Source organism: Python bivittatus, unplaced genomic scaffold (genome assembly GCF_059951505.1).
Source record: "Python bivittatus isolate LINGU-HERP-01145 unplaced genomic scaffold, Pbiv_v1 ctg000020_np1212, whole genome shotgun sequence".
Classification (NCBI taxonomy): Eukaryota; Metazoa; Chordata; class Lepidosauria; order Squamata; family Pythonidae; genus Python; species Python bivittatus.
This window is the reverse complement of record NW_028277030.1, coordinates 89559026-89581609: the sequence shown is the minus strand read 5'-3', so window position 1 is coordinate 89581609 and position 22584 is coordinate 89559026. Positions and strand designations below refer to the sequence as shown.

Here is a 22584-nt window from a genome sequence, read left to right as displayed (position 1 = left end):
TATATGCTATATTGATAGATCCACCCCAAAATTTTTAAGATCAAAGGCAGGACTAGAAAAATTATTTGGCATAAATGTCAGGCCCAGCCTAAGAACAATGATGAAACAGTCCAGTCCACTCCAGTTCCTTTATTTGCCTACACCTTATGGACAGAATCTTGCCAAACTAAATCCATACTACAGCAACTAGTGGATATACCCTGTGAGATTCTAGGGAATGGCTATCCTGAACCTCTTAGCCTTCCCACGCTCCCCCTGCGGACTATGCTGCCTCTTGCCTCCTCCCCCCTCCTGGAATGTACCCCCTCCTTCCTGATAGTCTTGATCTCCCACATCACTCTCCTCCTTATAGATACATTCCATCACAATAAGCCTTCAGCTAATGGAATTATGTGTGTTTTAATACATATTGCCTGCCTATACTAGTTGTAGTATAAGGCTATCCTACAGAAACCCTCTAAAAGTCTTTTACTTACCAGGTAAAACTATCTTGTCTTGGGGTGGGGGGTGGACAATAATTGATCCTACAGTTACCCAATTTTTTTTCCCCTTTACAGTTACTTATTTTTGCCCTGTAAGTACAGGTAGTCCTCGCTTAATGACTGTTCATTTAACGACAGTTTGAAGTTACAGTGGCCTCAAAAAAAGTGCTTTACGACCTGTACTTACACTTATGACCATCATAAATCATTGCACCACCCCCTGCAGTCACATGATCACCATTTGCAACCTTTTTTACAATGGTTGTTAAGTGAATCACTGCAATCGCTAAGCAAATCACGTGGTTGTTAAGTGAAACACATTGTTAAGCAAATTCTGGCAAAAACTATTGGGGAAGCTGGATTCACATGATGACATGATTCGCTTACCGACCATGTGATTTGCTTAATGGCCATGGTAATTCACTTAATAACTGTCATAAAAATGGTCATAAAATTGGGTCCGGTCATGTGGTGACCCACTTAACCACAACAGGAACCAGAAAATTGGTCATTAAGGGAGGACTACCTGTAAGGTTCTCGGCCTGCACTGATGTCATTGTAGGAAATGGAGTTTCGGGAATGTATGAGTATATTCACTCAGAGTAAGATTAATTTCCAGCAGTTTTGGAGTACACTTCTTGAAGAAAGGCAGTACCTCGTTTATAAGCTGTTCGTACTGTTTTCCCTAGGCAAAAAAGGATTGCACCAATTTAATTCCTTGCCAGATCTCATTTTCCACATTTTGTAAGATATATATGAAATCAGAATATTCCATAGCTATCATAAAAGATAATAGAAACACCAAGTCAGTTTTCAGAGTGCAGAGGGAAAGTTAAATATCCACCTGTTCCATGTGCAAGTGGTATTACAGGTAGTCCTCACTTAGTGATCGCAATTGGGACTGGCAACTCGATTGCTTAGCAATGCAGTCGTAAAGTGAAATGTCACTTACGAGTGCACCAGCTTACGATGTCAGTTCTGGCTGCGGTCATTAAGCAAATCGCCCATGGTCATTAAGTGCGATGTCACATGACCGCAACTTGCAACTTCCTGCCAGCTTCTCCACTGACTTTGCTTCCTGGAAGCTGGCTGTGAAGGTTGCTAATGGCAATCACATGACTGTGATAGCCTGTGGTTGTCGTAAATGTGTGCTGGTTGCCAAGTACCCTAGTCATGATCACGTGACTGCGGGGATGCTGCGACAGCTGCAACTTTGAGGATAGGTTGTAAATCTCCTTTTTCAGTGCCATCATAACTTGCTGAGCGATTGGTGAGGGCTACCTGTACTCTGCTTTAGCAGTAGGAACTCTGTCAAAAGCCTGCATTCTAGCATTGGGCTCATTTCCATATAGAAGCAGTTTTAAACCAAATGGGGAAAGAAGATACTGAAATTACATACTATGCATATGTAGCTCTTTTATGTTCCGTTTGCATTTTATACTTCAGTAAAGTTGATCAATTCTCATTTAAAAGGTTTCTGGATAGTACTGTCCTCTACCGCCCATTTGATGATTTTCCTCCATCTTAAAACATCTTAGGTCATACTGTACTCATTCTTGATATGTGTCCTATGATAAGAATAAACTCAATCAAATGGGATTACAAATCAAAATCATAGTGAGAGTTGGAAGCCACTTTAATTGACATTTGTCACATGATTTTGCATAAACAACTGAAAATTGAAGTTTTAAGGTAATATATTGTATGCACAAATCCCCAGTTACCCCTTAAGATCTGTTTTAGCACAATTCATATGCAGCAAATTAGATACTGTAAAATGAATCTTACTTTTCTTGATCCTTTAAAAACAATTTCCAAAAAAATTCAATTGTTAACTGTTAATTTTCATTGTCCCTGAACATTTTGCTTAAATATTCAAGTAATGCTGTAAGTTCAGGGTTCCCCCCAAGCAATTCAATTTGTTTATAAGCTTCAGACTCAAGTTCTTCTAATGTTTTCCGGGTATATTCAAAGGATCCCACATTCTCGAGGTAATGTACGCAGTATTTTTTTATATCCACATTTTCAGTTCTCTGTCGCAGAATATTCTGAACCTGTGTGCTGTCTGGCCTGGACCATATTGCATGAATAGTTGGGAATGAGAACTTCCCTTCAGTTAAGTCTTCACAAAAGCTTTTGTTTTCACTATATTCTTTCGAGTGTAAATTTGCATAGTCATCTCTGATTTGAAAGAAGAGCCCGAGAGTGTTAAGGAGTGGTTTCAAATCATTTTTATAACTGGAAAACAATTGCATAAGGCCCACGGCTAGTCCAAAAAGGCCACCTGTCTTTTGCAGAACCATGGCTTTATATTCTCCTTCTGTAGGACAGGTATAAGTATCTCTCCAGTAAATATCCAAGCCTTGGCCCTTATGGAGTTCAAGCAGTTGACGGGTAAATACTTTTACAGCATCTGGATGATCAAGTGTTAAAACCTTTTGTAAACCAAGGAAATATACAAAGTTTGCACAGTTTATCACAGATGGTATTCCATAAATGCTGTGGGCCACTGGAAAACCACGTCGTAGCTTTGAATTGTCTTCTATGTCATCTATAAGCAAACTTGCATTGTGCAACATTTCTGTCACTTCAATTATAACCTAATAAAAAAGACAATCAAATCCTGTTTTATACTGCTATTATTCTTCTATATCTATATTTAGATTCCCCCATATTTCTACTTTCATTTCTTCTTGCAATATGCCAATTCTCTGTGCTAATTAGGCTTTTAATTCCATCCTACTGACTGCAAAGTGCCATTCCCATTGGGATTATGCACCCTATTATCTGTGTTTCTATATATTTCTTCGTGTAGAGGCTTTTTAGTATGAACTTACACAATATAAGTGATGATGGCTAACATCTACAATCACAATAACTCACAAATGGAAACAGGCATGTATATACATACAGAAATCAAATGTAATATACCTGACTACAAAATTAATACTTGCCATATTACAACACACATGTAGTGTTTAGTCTTGTGATTAAAGTATTTAAAATGTTTGAAAACAGTAATCAGGAAATGAATGTTATGGCTTGGCATGCTAACCAGGTTATTTGTGCTCTTCATCAATCCTCTTTCATCATATTGCTTACAGAAGAGGCAGAAATATATTTGATGTGATGCAAATAAGCAGTTTTCCTCATGCCTGTATCCCAGGAGACTTGAGGGAAAGTAGGTTCATATCTCATCCTTGCTGATATTTTGAAAGCCCTCTGTCATAAATGTATAGTGATGGTGCGGTATGGGAGAGAGTTGCCTTCCTCAGTGCGGAGCAAAAATTAGAGTGCAAAGTAGGGGATGTGTTTCAAGAGGTATTTGTCCTCAATGAACAGATACCCAACATTTATCAAGGTAAGCACCAGTCATGTAGGTATTAGATTAAGAGCACAAAATAAAAATGTTTAGAAAGCCCAAACTGCTCTTTTCCTTGCCACCAACGTTCTCTGGCAGTGTATTACAATCTGAGGCACCTGCACAGACCACAATATCTTGCTTTTGGCCACCACAGAAGTTTACATGCTATACTACTGCAATACATTTATTTTAGTTAAAATATTTAGATATAAGCAGAGTAAGAAAAAAGTAGTTATTTTTTATCCACCAGGTTTATATGCATTATTTTAAAATTATCTTAAAACTGTATTAACTGATAAATCAATTTAACTTATACAGTACAGCTCACCTGAAGTTTATCTTCAGGAACGTTCAACCAGTGATTAAAGGCTTGGGAAAGTTTGGTTCTGACCTGTTTACCTATGTAAAAAGTAGAGAAAAAATACTACACATTTTGAGTCCACATCACTTATTTATAATAAGCCCTAGGAAATGTATTAAACAAATAGGGAGGAGTAGTTCCTATCAAACTGCCTTGAGCACAGAACTTGAGTATTTTGGAAATACTTCACATTTGAAACAATGTTATCATATTTTATAATTTATCCTATTTTGTAGTATAATCTGCAAAAATTGTCACAGCTAATCCTAATACCATTTTAGACAATTAGGACTGATTATACCATACAGAATGACATTGACATTTTCAGAATAAAGGCTTAGGCAGATGAATTAACAGGTTATTTACAAACCACACCTTATTATATTGTGAAATCACCACTGGGCCTTTGTTCACTGAGCAGAACTTTACACAAGGCAGCTGCAATTCTTAATACTAGCCAAAGAATTGTAATTAGCCTATTTCATCATCATAATATTGGTACAATATTTTCCATTATTATATTAACTCCAAGGCACTGCCAATAGAGGTGATAGCTTCATAGAGCACTGTGTAAATAGTCTACTGAGATGCAAGATAATCTGGAAACATAATCCAAATATTACTGTCTACTACACTGTAGTTTAGCAATTGGTAGAAAAGAAAAAAAAATCTTGTGATGGACACAAAGATACTAACTGAAGGCTGAAATTGTATCCCATGTGGGCTTATCTGAAAAACTTACGAACACTTTTTTTCCCCTATGCTAGGTTTAACTCCAAAATTCATAAAGAGTAATTTTTTTAGGATGACTCAAAAGTCACAAAAAACATAAGCTTTCAAGAATTCTAAAGCTCTTTAGGATGCTACAAAAAGCAGATAGAAGAGAGAAAAATCTGACTTCATACAGAAATCTGTAATACTAGAATTAAAGTAGAAGACAACAGATTTTAGACACTTAAATATTCTTCTTGTAATATCTTGCTGAATAAAGAGATTAAGATCTTAAAAGCACACTGGTTAACATTTCAGTTAAAACTTGCTCTAATTTTTTTTTCTTTTTACATCCTTACATCCTTGGGGCTTGCCCTGATAAAAAAGAGCAAGCACCAAAGGAGCAGTTTCAATTCCTGACTGCTCTCTTCATCCATTTCTGTTGCTTGGTAGATGACAAAAAATAAACAGTTAAAATCTATATTCACATTTAATGATAAATGCATCTATATTATGGCTTTGCATGATGATGTGTGTACAAAGCTATCAGCAAACAACCATATTCATGCTTAAAATTATGTTCACATGACATCAGCTCTGCCCTAACTGAAATGTTCTCCATTTTGCTACTTAATAGATAAAATGGTAAATTAAAAGTTAACATTCCAGTCTTAAAACCGCTTAAATAACTTCTTGAAATAATTACTCAAAATATATTTAAACTATAATATCACTGATTTTAAGTCACAGAAATTAGCATGCATCCCATAATGTCATTTTAAGTAAGTGAGATTAGGCTCATGCAAAACACAAGGGTGGATTCACATGTTCCACTAAGCTATACTTTATTAACAAAATACAACTTGCTTTGTTTATATAACATCCTAAGTCAAAAGTGAAGAATTCATATTAGGCTGGGTTCACACATTGCACAAAGCCATAATGCAGTTTATTTTTTGCTTGGCGTATGTAAGTGATCTGCAAAAAGAAACTGGTTTTTTTAAAGAAACCACTATTTGATCCCATGTTCGTTGCTATTTCTGAACCCAGAATCCTTCTTTGTTTTTGGCTTCTGTGTTCTGCTCAGATTTTGGATTTTGGCAGAACAAATGAAAAAAAAACCAAATTGGTTGAATCATAATCAATTTGCTCATCTGCAAGACAGACTATTTGTTCAAATCGTTGTTAAAATAAATCCTGGTTTATATGTTAATAGGCATATCAATGAAGAACAAGGCTAAGTAAATTGAAAACAGAAGGGTACAACATGATGATCAGGTACTAATGGGAACAAAGTGAAGGCTGATTTGGGGAATAAATGAAAAATGTGTAGCTCACAGACCAAAGAGTTTGCTATGGCTATCCCAATGTATATAATACTTTCATATATCATATAACATATAAGATGTTACCAGGGAGTTGAAGCAGGTAGTTGTATGGCTCTAAAAGAATCCTCTTGGATGAATCTTCTAGTTGCTCCATGTTAAAAAAATGATTCCAAAGCAGTGCCTCAGTCTGTTTAACAACAACAACAAAAAAGAATTGTTATAGATTGTTAAAATATATTTGGCTGTAGTAATAAAATATGATGCAGGCAGGAAAGGTCACAAAGCACTGACTATGTGCCAATATAGAAATGACAGCTACTACCTCTTTAAAGTATGTTATTTCAAGTAACCATTTAATACACTATCCAAGATCAACCAATCACCATATTATTCAGAAGATACTGTGAAAATTTTCTGAACATGTACCTATTTATATACTAATATGTCTAATATGTAATAATATCATTTCATAATCCAAAGCCTCATCCTTCAAACTGACAGTATTGCATATAGGACACTTAACATTCTCAGTTATTTAATCCAGTTCTTCATCTCTTTTTTTCCTCTTCTCTCTAAATGTTTCTTACTGCACTGCAGCTGTTGTAGACTAAAACAATTTGTCTCATGCAATTTGAATACAGAACCTGCAGTCATAATATGGTCCCGTGCCAATCTGACAATCACACTGTTGACTGGCGTTAACAAGTTGTTTCCTAGCATATAATTTCTAACTATTTCCTAATAGTTTTGTTTTATATAAAGAGAATAGTGCAACATTTTAACTGTAGTAAAATGACTAATACTATTTAATACTAACAAACCACAAAGCACTTTTAATCCACAAAGCACTGAATGAAAATGAAATGGAATATCCTGAAATGAAAACCTGAACTGATAAAGCCTCAGTCATATCAATGCAGTATAAACTGAGCAAGTGCCTAATACAGGTAGTCCCCAGTTTGAGAATGAGTTCTGTTCCCAAGGTCTGTCCTTGAGTCGAATTTGTATGTAAGCTGGAACAGTATTATTGTGTAATACTGCATTATTGCATTGTATAATGCTGTATTAGTAGTATTGTGTAATTAACTCAAACCATTATATATTAAACTCGAACCATGTATTCACAAAAATCTTGTAAGCCAAAATTAAGTGAACCAGAATTTAATACATGAAGATCCCAACACAAGGGTGGGGCTGCACACTTGCCAGATGTTCTTTTTACATAATAACTGCATTTTTGTTCAGTCTAAATTTCCCCAAACTTTCCTGTGTGATGAGAAATTTCAGCAGGATTGGAACTGTTAGTTCTTCATGGATGACTGCTGGAAAATACAGTAGCAGGATGGTAAACTTGATTGAGAAATTTAGAAAAAAAAACACCATCCAGAAAAAGGCAGTGGTACACTTCTATGCTGTACTGTTCCCTGTAGTCACTGGGAGTCATTTGGAGGCTATAGTACTGTATTTTCAAAGCTTCCACGGTTTGTGAACATTCTTTTAAAACTTGTACCATAAACTCTATTTTGTCATTTGTAATGAAATAATGTCAGTTTAATTTATTAAACTACTTAAGTCTTAAATCAACTTGAAATTCAGTGCTGAAATAAAATTTCAAACTTCCTTAAGAATTTGACAGTAAATGGTTAATTAGACGACCAGTTAAAGCCTGAAGTACTTAACCCTAGTTTTTGTTCCTATCTACTAGTTTTGATTATATTACAAAAAACTTGGACAAGACACATCTTATTTTCCTTACACAATGAATTCTGAACTTATTTTCTTAGGTACCTTTAAGTTACAATTTAAAAAATGTGAAGTAGTCCACCAAGACACAATCCAATACTGTATGTAGTTAACTAAGAAAATTTCAGTACTGTACTGAATCCGCTTTAGAAACTTAATGAAAACGCACCAAATGACATCAACATTTTAACAGGACCTAGAGCTGATCTTGACCTGTTCTGCCAGAAATTGGCAGTAACTAACGAACCTTTGTATTTAAAAAGAAATCCACAAAACAGATCCTATAGTTTTTTCTACACACTTCATCAATAATCCAAACTGAACAATAAAGTATTTACCTCCCCCAAACAACCATTAAAAAATCAAATTGGCAAAAGAATAGGCCAAATATTTACATTAGAGTTCAAAACCTAGAGAGAACAGCCTCTCGTAAACATCGACCGAGCCCGGCAAGCCAGCAGTCACATTTCCACGCAAGAGCCGCCCCCTTTTCCTGCCAGCTCAAGCGAGAACATCGAAAGAGGAAGGAGAGGCAAGCAAGCGCGCCAACACCTTCCCCGTCTGTTTACCAAAGGGCGACTTTTCCCTCGCAAAGGAGCATCGGCCTTTTCTACGGCAGCGACCGAGACCTGGCAGCAAATAGAGGGGAGGCACGGAAGGGACCCGCCACTGCTCCCGCCGCTCGAATGTAACAGGCTCCCGAGGCGAAGAGAGAAGGCAAGCGGACCGAGAGTCAGCGACGCGGCGGCTTCAACCTACCGCGGCCTCCTCGACTTCCTCACCGGCCTCGGCCACTCCTCGGCCCGCCTCAATCCAGTAGCAAGAAGCAGAAACCCCACCCCTCCCGCCTAGATCGCTCCTCCGCCTGATGGAGGGAAAATGCGCCACCGGGGCCTGTTGGCGCAGGCGCGAGCTCCTCCCCTCCTCCCGTTTCAAGGAGCCCTCTTCGTCTGTCTCCCCCTCCATTTTCTCATTCTCCTCTTCGCCTTCCCGAGGCATCTCGGGAGCTGTAGTAGCGGCGAAGAAGAATTCCCTCACAGACTGCGGCAAATGGGCGGGACAAAACCATATTACCCAGAAGGCGCTACGGCGCCGAGTCCCTGTTTCCATAGAACTGGAGTGAGAATTACATCAGCGTTTCTGAGCCAGCGGCTAATGGCGTTGGCAAGTAGGCGGACCGATCGGGTCGCGCGCCAATGGGGAGCAGGCAAGGCGGGGAGAGGGCGGGCGTTGATCTGTCAATCACGCGTCGGATCGGGGGAGGGGAGGGAACAGCTTGGAGCTGAGCCGCTGCTGTCGCCGTCGCCACCGGGGTTCGGACGGGAGGGAGCAGCCTCCTCTTTGCGAGCCCTCCCTGCCCCAGAGCCAGGCCGGCGATCGCTTGAGGGACGGACGCGGGATTGGGGGCCGAGCGATTGGGCCCGGCGTCGAGAGGAGGCTCCGTCCTCCTCGCCCCCCCGGCAGGTTTGGGGGGACCAGCGAGCGGGCGACAGTCGTGGAACAAAGGTAACGTTGCCCCGGAAAAGAGGCTGCGGGCCCTCGGCGGTTCGCGGGGCTCCCTGGTGAAGGCCGAGGCCGTTTGCAGGGGGATCGGAGAGCGGGCGAGCGGAGCGAGCGAGCGACGCGCTTTCTGGATTGTTGTTTTTCTGCTGGTTGCGGCGGCGGCGGCGCCACTCGTCGCTTCAGCTTCCCGGGAACCGGGACCTCTGAGTCTCGGAGGAGAGCGCGGGGAGCCCCGGGGCCGCCTGCGGAAGAAGGCGCCCCCCATTGCCGCCCCCGAGCGTCGCTTCTCCGGCTTCCGACCAGCTCCGCTGGAGCAGGGAGCTGCGGCTGTTGCCGAAACTCCTGCCGCGGAGTCAGCCCGGGGGGAGGGGAGCGGAGTGGAGCGAAAGAGGGGGAGAGCGAGAGGGGCAGGTTGCGGGAAAGAGCGGGGAGCCGTGGCTCTGGACGCGGGATGCAGGGAGGGGGACGCGGAGACGGAGGAGGGCAGCTTTATCGAGCCGCCCCCATCTCCGCTTCTTGTCCTAGTACAATGGAGAAGCCTCCCCTCCCGCAGGGAAGAGTCTGTGTGGTGTGTGTGTGTGTGTGTGTGTGTGTGTGCCTGGGCGAGAAAGCGCCTCAGTCCGGACTGGACACCTCTCGACCTGTCTCGGTTCCCCCCTACTTAGCCCCAGTTTGTTCGGGGATAGGGACCCCTCCCAGTCAGCCGATGATGAAGAGCCTGTTCCTTCTCTCGCGGTGCCCAGAGAGTAGCTTGCATGGAGGGAAGCGGAGGGAGGGGGTTGTTAAGAAGCGGTTGTTGTTGTGGCAAGTTTCTGCTCTGACAGAAATGGCGTCAAAGGCAGCGGGTGAGGGGGAAGCCAGCCGCGGTGTGAGGCTCCGAGAGAAGCGGCTTTTTGTGGCTGGAGCGGCGAGGCGGCGTGGAGAAAGGGGGTCTGTGGAGAGGGCATCGGAGAGGTAGGCTGAAGGGGGAGACTGGGGTGAGGTTCCTGCAGAACGGCCCCCTCCCCACACTTGCAGAGTGCGCCCCGGTGAAAAGGGGATGGTGCGGAGGCTCAGTGCTTTGTTTTAAATTTCAGGTCCAGCCTTGGCAGCACATTCGCTTTCGGATTTTTCTGCTGCAGCCTGAGTTCATCATGAAGGTAAACCTCTTGTGGGAGGGGGGAAATGGGGCGTCGCGGAGGGTTATGTTTCTCCGAGCTCCACTCCCTGGTGTGCGTATTGTAGCTGTTTTCAGTTCCAGACTGCGGATTATTTTCTTCCCTTTAGGAGTGTGTGTTGTTGTTTTTTATTTTTTATTTGGCATACTCTTGTTCTGTGTGCTGAAAGCAAAATGTAAATCCAGCGTGCTAGAGTTTTTATTCTGCAACACCTTTTCAAAGGAAAATGGGGACATAGCTGCTTAGGCCAGAGCTGGTAGCTTGTTAGAGGAAAGGGGAGGATTTCTTTTATTTCTGGGGTGCTGGGGAGGGTTCTTTACCTTGTTTTGTTTTCATTCATTGAAATTAAAGGATAGGTGTAATGTATTTTCTTTGTTCTGGAGTCTGGTTGAAGTAATTTTCTGAGTTCCCAGAAGTATCTTTAGAAATGATTTATCTACTGCATAAATATTGCTGCCAGCTGTAGAGATTTTTTTTAACTCAGGTTTTTACCACAGGATACAGCCAGTATTTGTATATGTGCCTGTTAATTGAAAGTCACTGACAGCTGGTGATCAGAATCTTAAAAGTAAATGGGATGAAAGAAATATCTGTAGTGTGTTCCTTATTTTTAAACTTGTACTATCCACAAATACAGAATCTGGTGTAGAATCCAGATCATGCATATCATCATTTTTTTAAAAGTGTGATAAAGTGATTTTAGGTTTCATATAGCCTGCTAAAGACATTTTTTGAATAACTGAAAATGAAACATTGTAGAATACTGGAATGATAAGCACAGTCTACCATCTTTGTTATTAAATATTGCAAGTTACTTCATCTGTTAAGGAAGGCTTTTCTCGAGAGATGTGGATAGCTGCAATTATACATCAGCTGTGCCGGAAACACTAGGAATAACATCATATCAAATATTTCATAGAAGTATGGCTGTTTTCAGCTAATAAGCTTCATCATGAATCTTTTTTCATCTGATAGTTGTTCTTTCTGAGATAATTAGAATTAAGGTTGTTCGCAGTAACAAGGAGAAGCAAAGAAACATTTTTAGTGCAGTGTGTTCATTTAAATTATATACAGAACTTATTTTCATTGTTTATATATGAAATTTAAGACTGATTTAGGATGAAATATTCATTTTGTTCAGAAACTATGATTACAGCAATAACCACACCGTTTTGAAATATATAGCTGTAGAGTGTTGGAGAAGTTATGAATGGAAATTTTTATAGTGCCATCTTTGCTCTTTAACAGCTCAAATACTTTTGTATCGTATATAATAAATTCTTTTTAATGGAACTGGTAGTTACATTTGTGAACAAATTCTTGGATGTGTGTATAAAATGAAAGTTACAAATTACTTCATAATTCAGATAGGGGTGTGTAAGGAGACTGATGTCTAAGTGGCTTTCTGATGTCATATATGTTAAAATATTTTTTAAAAATTAGAAATAAAATGAATCAATATACTGCAGAAATAATTGCAAACAGGTAGCAAATGATTATAACAATTAAAAATAATGTGATTATTTAATGAGTGATCTACAGTTTTGCAAATGAATTATCTCCCAGACCCTCTCTTTTTATATACATATCCATTGTGGATTTCTATACTAGAATTCAGAACAGTATCCATACTATTGCTAACCTTGGCACTTTGATACTCTTGTTTCAGTCTGCTATCTCTTGTGTTTAGAAGCATACATGAACTCATTTCTTTAGACTTAGCCATACGTATTGCCACAGTTGAACTGAAGAGTTTTGGGAGATTTCACAGTCTGTTTATCTTGCTGTCCTACTTCTCTTTCAGTGACAGAAAGTTGATGTACATGCTTCTTTCTTACTATTTTATCCTGTTGGAGAATATGCTTAGATGATAACTAGCTGAAGATTATCCAGTGAACTTTGTGGATGAGTGAGGATTTTAACTTGAGTTTTCTTTGTTCCTAATTTTGTATAGTGTGTGAATTGGACCTATCATTCTAAGTTAATACAACTAAAGATAACATAGAATAGGAGAGGGTGGAATGGATATAGAGTTTTCAGAGTATATAACGGTAAAGATGAATGTTCTTCTTCAGATTAAAATTGCAAACTGGTACTGTTCTTAGAATTTGTTCCACTGTGCTTGTGGTCTTTTAAGCTTAAATAAGGAACAGCTCATCCTTTCGTTTTGATCATTATATAAGTTCTGCTTAGTCAAGCCTGTTCTGGGTTGGCTATCATTGGCTACCTGATGAATCAAGATCACTGCCCCTGTTGACATGATCACTTCTTGTTTCTATTGTGTGTCAATAGAATGTAAGAGTTGTCTCAAAGTGTGGCCAAGATCCTAGCATTCTAACTTTGCAAATGGTGAATAACAGAGCTACTAGTGAATTATCCATTCAAATGGCTGTCACTTCTGGCAGTAAAAGGTAAAGACTTTCTGAAGCCATGCTCAACTCATGACTCCATCCTTGCAGTTTTCTTGGCAGTGTTAGCAGTGGCTTGCCTTTGCCTTCTTTTGGGATATTTTTTCCAACTTCCTTATCTAACTAACAGCTCCAGGATTCCCAGGTGGCTCCCCATCCAGATAATCAACACCAACCTTCCTTACCTTGAATGAGAGGCTGGTTAGGTGCTGTCATCTGCTAAGCCACTTGGCAGTAACGGTCTTCAATTAATGTAGAGACAAAAACGATATCCCATGGGTCTAGTTGGAAGCTAGTTTCTAATACGTTCCCAATTAGTTAACAGTGGAGTGGTACTGTTTAGGAAGTACAGTGATACAGAGGTGTAACTGTAAGTTTAGAGTACCACTTGAACTATAGGAATAAAGGAAGAACCATATTCTGCCAAATTTTGAACTTTGTAACTTTTTAGAGATATGGGTAACCAGTTACAAAACTAGACAGGGAAGAAGAGGGAATTCCAGCAGGGGAAGATCGCATAACAAAGCATACCTGTAGCCATTCGTGCTTCAACACTTCATTCAGAGTCCCTGTCTGCTTTTGTATCTAATTATGCTAATTTTATCCTCTTTGGAGAGGAGAGTATGAGTACATAGGAACTAGAGGGTACAGTGAAGTAAAACCTACATGGTGCAAGAATATTTGCATGAACTCAAATGAAATTTATTATTGGTGATGGGAGAAGATCTAGTAAGTGCTTACGAGTAGTACAGTTACATAAGCTTGTACTGTATATCAGTTTGTGTATAATCATAATGTCCATGGCACAAGCAAGAATTTTTCTCCATTTGGTTGGGAACAAATTAGGATTTAGTTTAACTTTAGCAGATTTCCTAGTTTGTGATGGGCAAACTGGGAATCCTGATTAAATACATTCTGGTCAGTCTCTTAAACAATGCACCATGGATAATTTTGCTGGCTTAATTTAACACACAAGAGTTTATTTTAAATCACAATAAATAACATAATTACAAATCAGGAATCAGCTAAAATAAAACTGAAGTTTAGTTTATTTTTTTCTCCCAGTCAAACTGAAAGAGGTGAAGGGAGGGAGGACCTTTCCAGTTTGGTGCTTCATGCACACTCATTCCTGTATGTGCAACTTTATGGAACATCTTTGTTTATGAAAGTAGTGCATGTTTACTTTCATTCTTAGAAGAATCAGAACTAAGAGCCTGTGACAGATATGTGGCTGGATGAGAGGAGAAACATATCTTAGTTTGAGCAACAAACATATACCAGAAGAGAAAGTGTTGAGATGAAAGAAATTCTCTGTGTAGCAAATGAAGTTATTTCTTTCCTCTCCGTGTCCCCCTTGGTTCAGATTTCTGACTTCCTTTTCTTACTTCAGTGAACCATATTTAGGTTTTACATGTCTGTGCAAGTATTCAGATTAAGTACAGCAGTATTTAATTGAAAATGCTCTCAGAAGGATGAATAAAGACTTATACATTTATTGAAATCCTCTAGTTGCCTGGAAGTAGTAAAATGTTGAAATGTGACAGGTTTTGTGGATCTTCTTTTAGGAATTTTTCTGTTTCTCTTTCTTGCTTCTGATGTTAAAAAATGTTCTGCTGTTAGAGCTGAGAGGACCATGTGGAGAATTGCACACTGTTTTCAAATGAATCATGGATTCACTGAAGTAATTTCTTTGATCCCTTCTAAAAAACCCTTCCTAAAAATGCCAGGTGTGTTTTTAATGTTTGCTGAAAAGTAGTTATAAGTGAAACTAATTTTCAATTTTGTTGAATCCAGTTTGGTTCTTAATAGGGAAGATAAAAAATGTATTTGGATTGTATTTTAATGCAGACTAATTCATATTTCCTGTGCTGGTATAAGAATCAGAAATAAATTATTTTTCATTTTTTACGCTTCTGCAAGTAGTGCTGATTATTCATATATTCTATCTATCGTAAAATTGTGAAAAATGCATCAAGGAAGGGGAGGTTCTGTACAAAATGGTATATATTAAGGAAAAGTGGAGTCCTTGGTATTCTCTGAGTTTGGTTGTTTTCTTGGAGACATTTCGTTACCAGACTAGGTAACATCTTCAGTGCTAGCATGTATGAATATATTGGTTGATGTTGTATAGAAAAATGCACATAGTTTTATGCACAAGCTTAAAAGAATCAAGTTGATCCAAAAATATATCAAGAAGAATGAATTTCTGAAGAAAAATGCAAACAATATAGAAATTGGAGCAGATGACTTTGTTTCTAGCTCTGAAAACTAAGCCAGTTATATTCTAATCAGAACTATTTTTCATAAGTTTCATAATTTAAAGTTGTCTTTCATCTATCCTGGGAGGCAAGAAAATGTGACTCTTCTAGTAATTTGGTGGGAGAAAATCAGTCCAATGGTAGATAACATGCTTTATATATAGAAAGTTATAGCCTTGCTTATATTGTATTTTGAAATGGATAGTACTAAATGTATTGTCGAAGGCTTTCACGGCCGGCATACGATGGCTGGTGTGGGTCTTCCGAGCTGTGTGGCCGTGGTCTTGAAGTCTTGTTTCCTAACGTTTCGCCAGCACCTGTGACCGGCATCTTCAGAGTGCAGGAGCACAGACAGGAGCAGTTCTCTCTGTGCCCCTGGTCCTGTCTGTGCTCCTGCACTCTGAAGACCACGGCCACACAGCTCGGAAGACCCACACCAGCCATCGATAGTACTAAAGTTGATTTCATTGTCTGACATAGTTGAATTGTGTATGCATCCATAATGGGGCCAGGTTGTTTGCAAGACCACTTTCCCCTAACGGTATCTACCTGTCCATCTAGGTTGGATAAGAGGCACTTTCCAGGTCCCTGCCCTTAAATTCTGCCTGCTAATGAGACCTAGGAGGTGTCCCTTTTCTGTAACAGCCCCTGCCCTGTGGAACTTCAGGATCCACCAAGCCCCCACCTTTTTAACATTGCAGAAGGCCGTAAAGAGCTGGCTCTTTCCTCAAGTGCTGGGATCGGGTGAGGTGGGAGCCGGTGGATAGTCCTGTTGGATGCATTCGAGGATGGTTTTAGTGCCAGGTTTTTGGTTTTGGTTTTAATTGTTGTCTGGTTTTTATTGTTATTGTGAGCTGCCCAGACTTGCCCAGAATTCTGAACACAATTTATGTGCTGGGACATATCTGTTTTGCACATGTGTAAATGACTTGCCTTTGTGTATTGGCCATTTGTGTCAGTATCCTCATTTAGTTATGGTTATTTAACCCTATTGCCAAAGTCCTCTTCTGAAATCACAGAAGTTCTGTAACAGCTGAAGTTTAACATAGCAGGCATTTTCTCTTGCTTAAGTTTCTCTGTTTGAGATGCTATACTGTGTTGTGATTGGTTCTTGAATCCATATAATCCTGTCCAACCTCTGTAGATGAGGACAGAAGTATCTTATGCAGTTTAACTTATTCATTAATGTTTATAAGTTGCTTTAATAAGCAGCATCATAATAAACATAATGCATAAAAATAAGGAAAGACATACTGAAACAGCATAAAATCCTATCTACTAACAATTTAAAGAGGCCAGTTAGAAAAATACCTTTATTTCATTCCAAAATATAAAGAGAATGAGTCCAAACTACAATCTGAAGAATAAGTGTTCCATAATTTAGGAACAAAGCAAAAGAATGCCCTTTCCCACATGCTCAGTAAGTGAACTTCTGCAATCTAAATTGCGCTCAGGGATTTTCCTCAGAGAGATTAGTAACTCGCCATGTGCATAAAAAGATGGGAGGTGCCTCAGATTGCCAGCTCCTATACTGTTTAGCATTTTAAAGATTAAGACCATCACCTTGAACTGAACTTGGAAAACTGGCAAATTTTGAAATGAAATGATATGATTCCACACAATGACAAAAAAAAACAAAAACTTAAACATATAATACTATACCATGCCAAGATTGCCAGAATAATTCAATTATCAACTCTATAAACAATAAAATATAAAACTTAACAATATATTTTAAAATGAAGTTATACAATGATACTTTCTTGTTATTCCCAAGCTGTGAACTTTTTCAGCAGTTTATCCAATTTGTGAGACAGGCTTTCCATTAACTAACAGCAGTTCCTGGCTTCATTCTCAGTTTATTCACCTTTATGTAATCCAGTATTGCATCCCAGCAGTGTTCAAGGTGTCCACTGATTTCTTAGAGTTAAATAACAAAGCATGATAGGATTGAATGTCATCTGATAGCACCTCATTCCACAATTCCAAACCATCTCCCACAGTTTTGTAACTTTACGTTAAAGAGAACTATTTAGTCACCAGGAGACAAGATTGATATAAATTGTGTATTTACTTTGAGAAGTTACTACTGATTTGGCCTAGTGCATTCTTAAGGTCTGTTGCATAGAACAACCACTATGTTTATTTCCATAGCAGGCCATATGTAGATGTATGATATTAGGCACACCTTCTAGCTCAGAAAAGATAAAGGATTGGGTTCAGTCAGAGAACTAAAAAAATGAACGAAAGCTTGTGATTTAGTGTGGTGAATGGGCTTTGGACCACAGGTTTTCTAGAATTTTTTTTTTTTTGCAGATCTGATAGGTTATCATATAATTTCCTCCTTTAGCCAGTGCTCAGTGGTGGCTCAAAGGCGACTCCTACCTAAAAAGTTCTGGGGTCAGAAACCATTTCAGGGCTGGCTCTTGATGCATGCAGATGTATACATATTGGTGTAAATATAGGTTTGCAACTAATTTTTTTTAACTAAAAAGAGGAAATAGTTTCTCTATAATGAACATATTAAGTTCTCTTAGGAAAAAAACCAAATAGCTATTTTTTTATCTATTATTTTCCTCAAGTAATAACATCAAAAAAAGTGGGAGAAATTAGTTAGGTTTGGTATGTGCCAACTTTGTATTCATAGTTCTATTGAACCACATTTTCATATTAATCTGGGTTGGGCTTTTTAAAATAAATACACAAGTATGTGTTCAACACATGTTGGCATGTTTTTAAATCTGAAAATTACATTGCAAAGTTGGGAATAAGAGAAACCAGAGGCATAATGGCATTCTAGGAAATATGGGTAGTTCAGGAATGTAAATTACACTGATTCCATTCCACATACTGACAAAATTCACAAGCGCTCTTAAATTCTTATATGTGTGTGTCCTCTTACTGGCATTGACTGAAGATATAATGGTACAGTCTCTTATCTTTAACCTTTCTCTTGTGTGACTATTACATATAATTCTCTTCAGCTATTTGACAAACCTTGTCTTTGTGCTCCTTATTTTAGAAGTTCATGTTTTTCTCCCCTCTTTATTATATTTATTCCTATAATTTTGTTTTCATTGTATAGCTTTTTTTGTTGTTGCTTTTTTTGGTTCTTACTAAATTTGTTTAATAGATGCAAAGTTAATCATTCCAAGTGTCCTTCTCTTTGTTTTGTACTTTTCTCTGTCTTCATAACATGTGAGTAGAGACTTATGCATCTTCATTATGTGCAGTGCTTTTCTTTAAATGACAATACATGAATCATATGCAGTCATTCTGCATGTATTTTGGGAGAAAGTGCTCGTTTTTCATTATTTTCATGCCAATTTCAACCGTGTAGTGGTAGTCCTGATACAATATATACATTTTTATTCATTTTCTGATACGAATTTTTGCATGCTTGCTGGAAATAGTTCTCCTAAATCTTGATCCTTTTGTTAAACATTTCTGAAAAGATTTCGTGTTGGTTAATCATCTTGCGTGATTCCTCTTAATCAGGAAATTAGACAGTAAATAATTCTTTCTGTAATTTTTTTTTAAGTAAGTTACTTTTCACATATCTCTTTAAACTCATATGATAGAATTGTTATTTGTTAAATTGGACTGCTTACAGAAATTACTGTTAAGGAGTTTTATAATCTTATTAATATCAGTGGTTATATTTGACTTTGGTCATGCTGATTAGAAAGAACACCAAGCTGGGGAATGTTGTTCTTGAGATCCAGCATCAATGTATAAGAAGCACCCAGCACTTCCTATCCATTTATAAACATTTCTCCAAACATTTTCCTACAGATGTTTTTATTGTTCTCCCCAATAAATAAGAAACACTGCTGTTCCTAGGAATGAATTGTCCTGTTCTCTTAAAGTGAAGATTTGTTGAGATTGCAACTGTTCATTCAGTTAGTGATATAAATCAAGATGCTGTATTGATTTATAAATTAAATTTACCTCAAACTTATAATTCTTCAAAATTCCATTAGTTCCGCTCTCTGAGGGAAAATACAAATATCGTAAAAAGTGTGTACACTAATAAGCTGGTTTTAATCTGTTCCAAAATAATCTGATCTAATGGAAAATCTCTGTAATCACAAAAATAATTCTTGAAGCAACCTTTGGCTAAAAATAAAAAGAAAAGTATTATCATCTGTAGGAAAAAATACTATTAATAATAGTATTTCAATTTATATAGTAACATGCTTTATTCTATGTAGATTTAAGTTTAAAGTAGCCTATATGCACTATATACTTAATATCTAGCTTTTGGATTGCACATTTCTTTCCTTATAAAAGGAACTTTGCAAGTTATGACTAAATTTTAACTACCAATAAGATCACAAATTAATAGTGCCAAAGAACTAGGACCTAAAACTCATCTCTACAGCTTTTGAGGTTGTACAAAGTTAGCAAGATGCATGTAAGTCAGATACTGAATAGCCAGTGTTGACTTTACTGAAGGACAGGCAATGAATCTTGATTCTCTAGAGCAGTGTTTCCCAGCCTTGGCAACTTCCAGGTATGAGGACTTCAACTCTCAGAGAACAATACTCAACAATGGCTATGTGGCTGTGGAATTCTGGGATTTTAAGTTTACACACCTGGAAATTACCGAGGTTGGAAACACTGCTCTAGAAACTCAGTCTGCTTCAGTAACTAGCGAACAGTACAGGTTTCATAGATTTGACATAACTAAAATCTTTATTAAAGGCAAAAAAGTAATCATATACAGTCAGGACCAGAAATATTCGAACAAGGATAACTGTTTTGGCATTTGGCCTCTGTACACCACAACACTGAAGTTGAAAGGAAACACACCCAGATAGGAGCGAAGTCAGGACTTTCAGCTGTAATTCAAGGGGTTTGACAAAAGTGGGGCACCAACCATTCAAGAAGTACAGCCAGTGGCATACACACACACCCATCGTTGGTGGCTCATAAGTAATGGAACAAACCAACTTCATGACAAAGATAAGGATCATACCTAGATGAAAATCCTTTGCAGTCAGTGACTGCCTGAAGTCTGGAACCCATGAACATGACCAAATGCTGAGTTTCCTCCCTTGAGATGCTTTGCCAGGCCTTTACTGCAGCTGCCTTCAGCTGCTGCTTGTTTGTGGGTCTTTCTGCCTTCAGTAAGTGAAAAGCATGCTCTGTTGGGTTGAGATCAGGTGACTGACTTGGCCATTGAAGAACAGCCCACTTCTTTGCCTTAAGAAACTCTTGGGTAGCTTTTGCTGTATGTTTTGAGTCATTATCCATCTGCAATGTGAAGCAGCGTCCTATCAGTTGGGCAGCATTTGGCTGAATCTGAGCAGAAAGTATAGCCCTATACACTTCAGAATTCATCCTGCTGATTTTATCAGCAGTCAGGTCATCAATAAACACCAGTGACCCGGTTCCATTGGCAGCCATACATCCCCATGCCATAACACTACCTCCACCATATTTGAGAGATAATGTGGTATGCTTTGGATCATGAGCTGTTCCTTTCCTTCTCCACACATTTCTCTTCCCATCACTCTGGTGCAAGTTAATCTTGATTTCATCAGTCCAAAGAGTCTTATTCCAGAACTGGGCAGGCTTTTTTAGGTGTTTGCTGGCAAAGTCGAATCTGGCCTTTCTGTTCTTGAGTGTTACCAGTGGTTTGCACCTCATTGTGAAGCCTCTGTATTTACACTCATAAAGCCATCTCTTGACTGTAGATGTTGACAATGACATGCCTACCTCCTCAAGAGCATTCTTGACCTGGCTAGATGTTGTGAAAGGGTTCCTCTTCACCATGAACAGAATTCTGCAGTCATCTACTTCAGTTGTCTTCCAGGCCTTTTGTCAGGGAAATAAATTTTGATGCTAAAACAAAGTCAAATTGGCTCACTGCTGTTGCTGAGCTTGCCAGTTAATACCTTCTTTTTCAGGATGTTCCAAACTGTTGTATTGGCCACTCCCAAAGTTCTTGCTATCTTTCTGATGGGTTTATTTTGTTTTCTCAGCCTAATGATGTCCTCCTTCACTCACATGGAGACCTCTTTGGACCTCATGTTGAGAGTTCCAGTGAACAACTACCAGATGCAAATGTAACACTCACAACCACCTCCAGGCCTTTTATTTGCTTGATTGGTCATGGGGTACCCAGGAAACAGGCCACACCTGGCCATGCAGCTGCTTGTGAGCCATTCATTCCATTACTTATGAGCCACCAACGATGGGTGTGTGTGTATGCCACTGGCTGTACTTCCTGAATGGTTAGTGCCCCACTTTTGTCAAACCCCTTGAATTACAGCTGAAAGTCCTGACTTCATTCCCATCTGGATGTGTTTTCTTTCAACTTCAATGTGGTGGTATACAGAGACCAAATGCCAAAACAGTTATCCTTGTTCCAGTATTTCTAGTCCTGACTCTGTGTGTGGAACATCTGCCTACTGCATTGCATATAAATTAGGCCCTCTACAGTACTGTGCAAAAGTTTTAGGCAGGTGTGAAAAAATGCTGTAAAGTAGGAATGCTTTCAAAAATATATATTGTAATTGTTTATGTTTATCAATTTACAAAATGCAAAGTGAGCAAACAGAAGAAAAATCTAAAATCAATATTTGGTGGTACTACCCTTTGGCTTCAAAACAGCATCAATTCTTACACTTGCACAAAGTCAGGGATCTTGTAGGATTAGAGCCAGGTGTATGATCAACCAATTATACCAGGTAGGTGCTAATGATCATCAATTTCATATGTAGGTTGCAACAGAGTCATTAACTGAAACAGAAACAGCTGTGTAGGAGGCTTAAAACTGGGTGAGGAACAGCCAAACTCTGCTACTAAGGTGAGGTTGTGGAAGAGAGTTTCATGTCACAGGTCATACATTGTGGCAAGACTTGAGCATAGCAACAAGACACAAGGTAGTTAGACTCCATCAGCAAGGTCTTTCCCAGGCAAAAATTTCAAAGCGGACTGGGGTTTAAAGATGTGCTCTTCAAGCTCTTTGGAGAAGCACAAAGAAATGGGCAACGTTGAGGACTGTAGACATAGTGGTCGGCCAAGGAAACTTAATGCAGCAGATGAAAGACACATCATGCTTACTTCCCTTCAACATCAGAAGATGTCCAGCAGTGCTATCAGCATAGAACTGGCAGAAACTAGTGGGACCCAGGTACACCCATCTACTGTCTGGAGAGGTCTGGCCAGAAGTGGTCTTCATGGAAGAATTGTGGCCAGAAAGCCATAACTCTGATGTGGAAACAAGGCTAAGCGACTCAACTATGCACAAAAACATAG

At 38.9% G+C, this 22584-nt stretch overlaps 2 protein-coding genes across 7 annotated transcripts in view; one reads left to right on the top strand and one right to left on the bottom strand.

The window, feature by feature from the left end:
• Nucleotides 1–1030: 1030 nt before the first annotated feature.
• GGPS1 (geranylgeranyl diphosphate synthase 1) lies at nucleotides 1031–8979 on the bottom strand. Of its 4 annotated transcripts, XR_015796660.1 has the most exons (5): nucleotides 8749–8979; nucleotides 6331–6433; nucleotides 4175–4245; nucleotides 1882–3082; nucleotides 1031–1167 (listed from the first exon to the last, which is right to left on the bottom strand). XR_015796660.1 is itself a non-coding variant. In XM_007445480.3 (4 exons), exons 1-4 carry the CDS (start codon nucleotides 8953–8955, stop codon nucleotides 2321–2323), a joined length of 1143 nt encoding a protein of 380 aa, XP_007445542.2. In that variant the 5' UTR covers nucleotides 8956–8979; the 3' UTR covers nucleotides 1841–2320. The 4 variants fall into 4 exon arrangements, 3 of the variants coding, with proteins under 3 accessions (XP_007445542.2, XP_007445543.1, XP_007445541.1); XM_007445480.3 differs by lacking the exon at nucleotides 1031–1167 and having other exon boundaries at nucleotides 1841–3082; XM_007445481.4 differs by lacking the exons at nucleotides 1031–1167; nucleotides 8749–8979 and adding an exon at nucleotides 8559–8739 and having other exon boundaries at nucleotides 1841–3082.
• A 165-nt stretch (nucleotides 8980–9144) lies between these two features.
• Nucleotides 9145–22584, top strand: part of ARID4B (AT-rich interaction domain 4B) — a 91211-nt gene continuing 77771 nt past the window's right edge. For all 3 annotated transcript variants that reach the window (XM_088143645.1, XM_088143650.1, XM_088143638.1), the window contains exons 1-2: nucleotides 9145–9495; nucleotides 10569–10631. In XM_088143645.1, the coding sequence (XP_087999771.1) occupies nucleotides 9145–9495; nucleotides 10569–10631 (414 nt within the window). The remainder of the gene's footprint in view (nucleotides 9496–10568; nucleotides 10632–22584) is intronic.

Coding starts and splice junctions, on each gene's coding strand:
- GGPS1 (XM_007445480.3), bottom strand. CDS start 8,955: ATGGAGGGGGAGACAGACGAAGAGGGCTCCTTGAAACGGGAGGAGGGG. Junction 4,246..6,330: donor CTACCTGCTTCAACTCCCTG/GTAACATCTTAT, acceptor CTTTTTACATAG/GTAAACAGGTCAGAACCAAA. Junction 3,083..4,174: donor TTCCTGAAGATAAACTTCAG/GTGAGCTGTACT, acceptor CTTTTTTATTAG/GTTATAATTGAAGTGACAGA.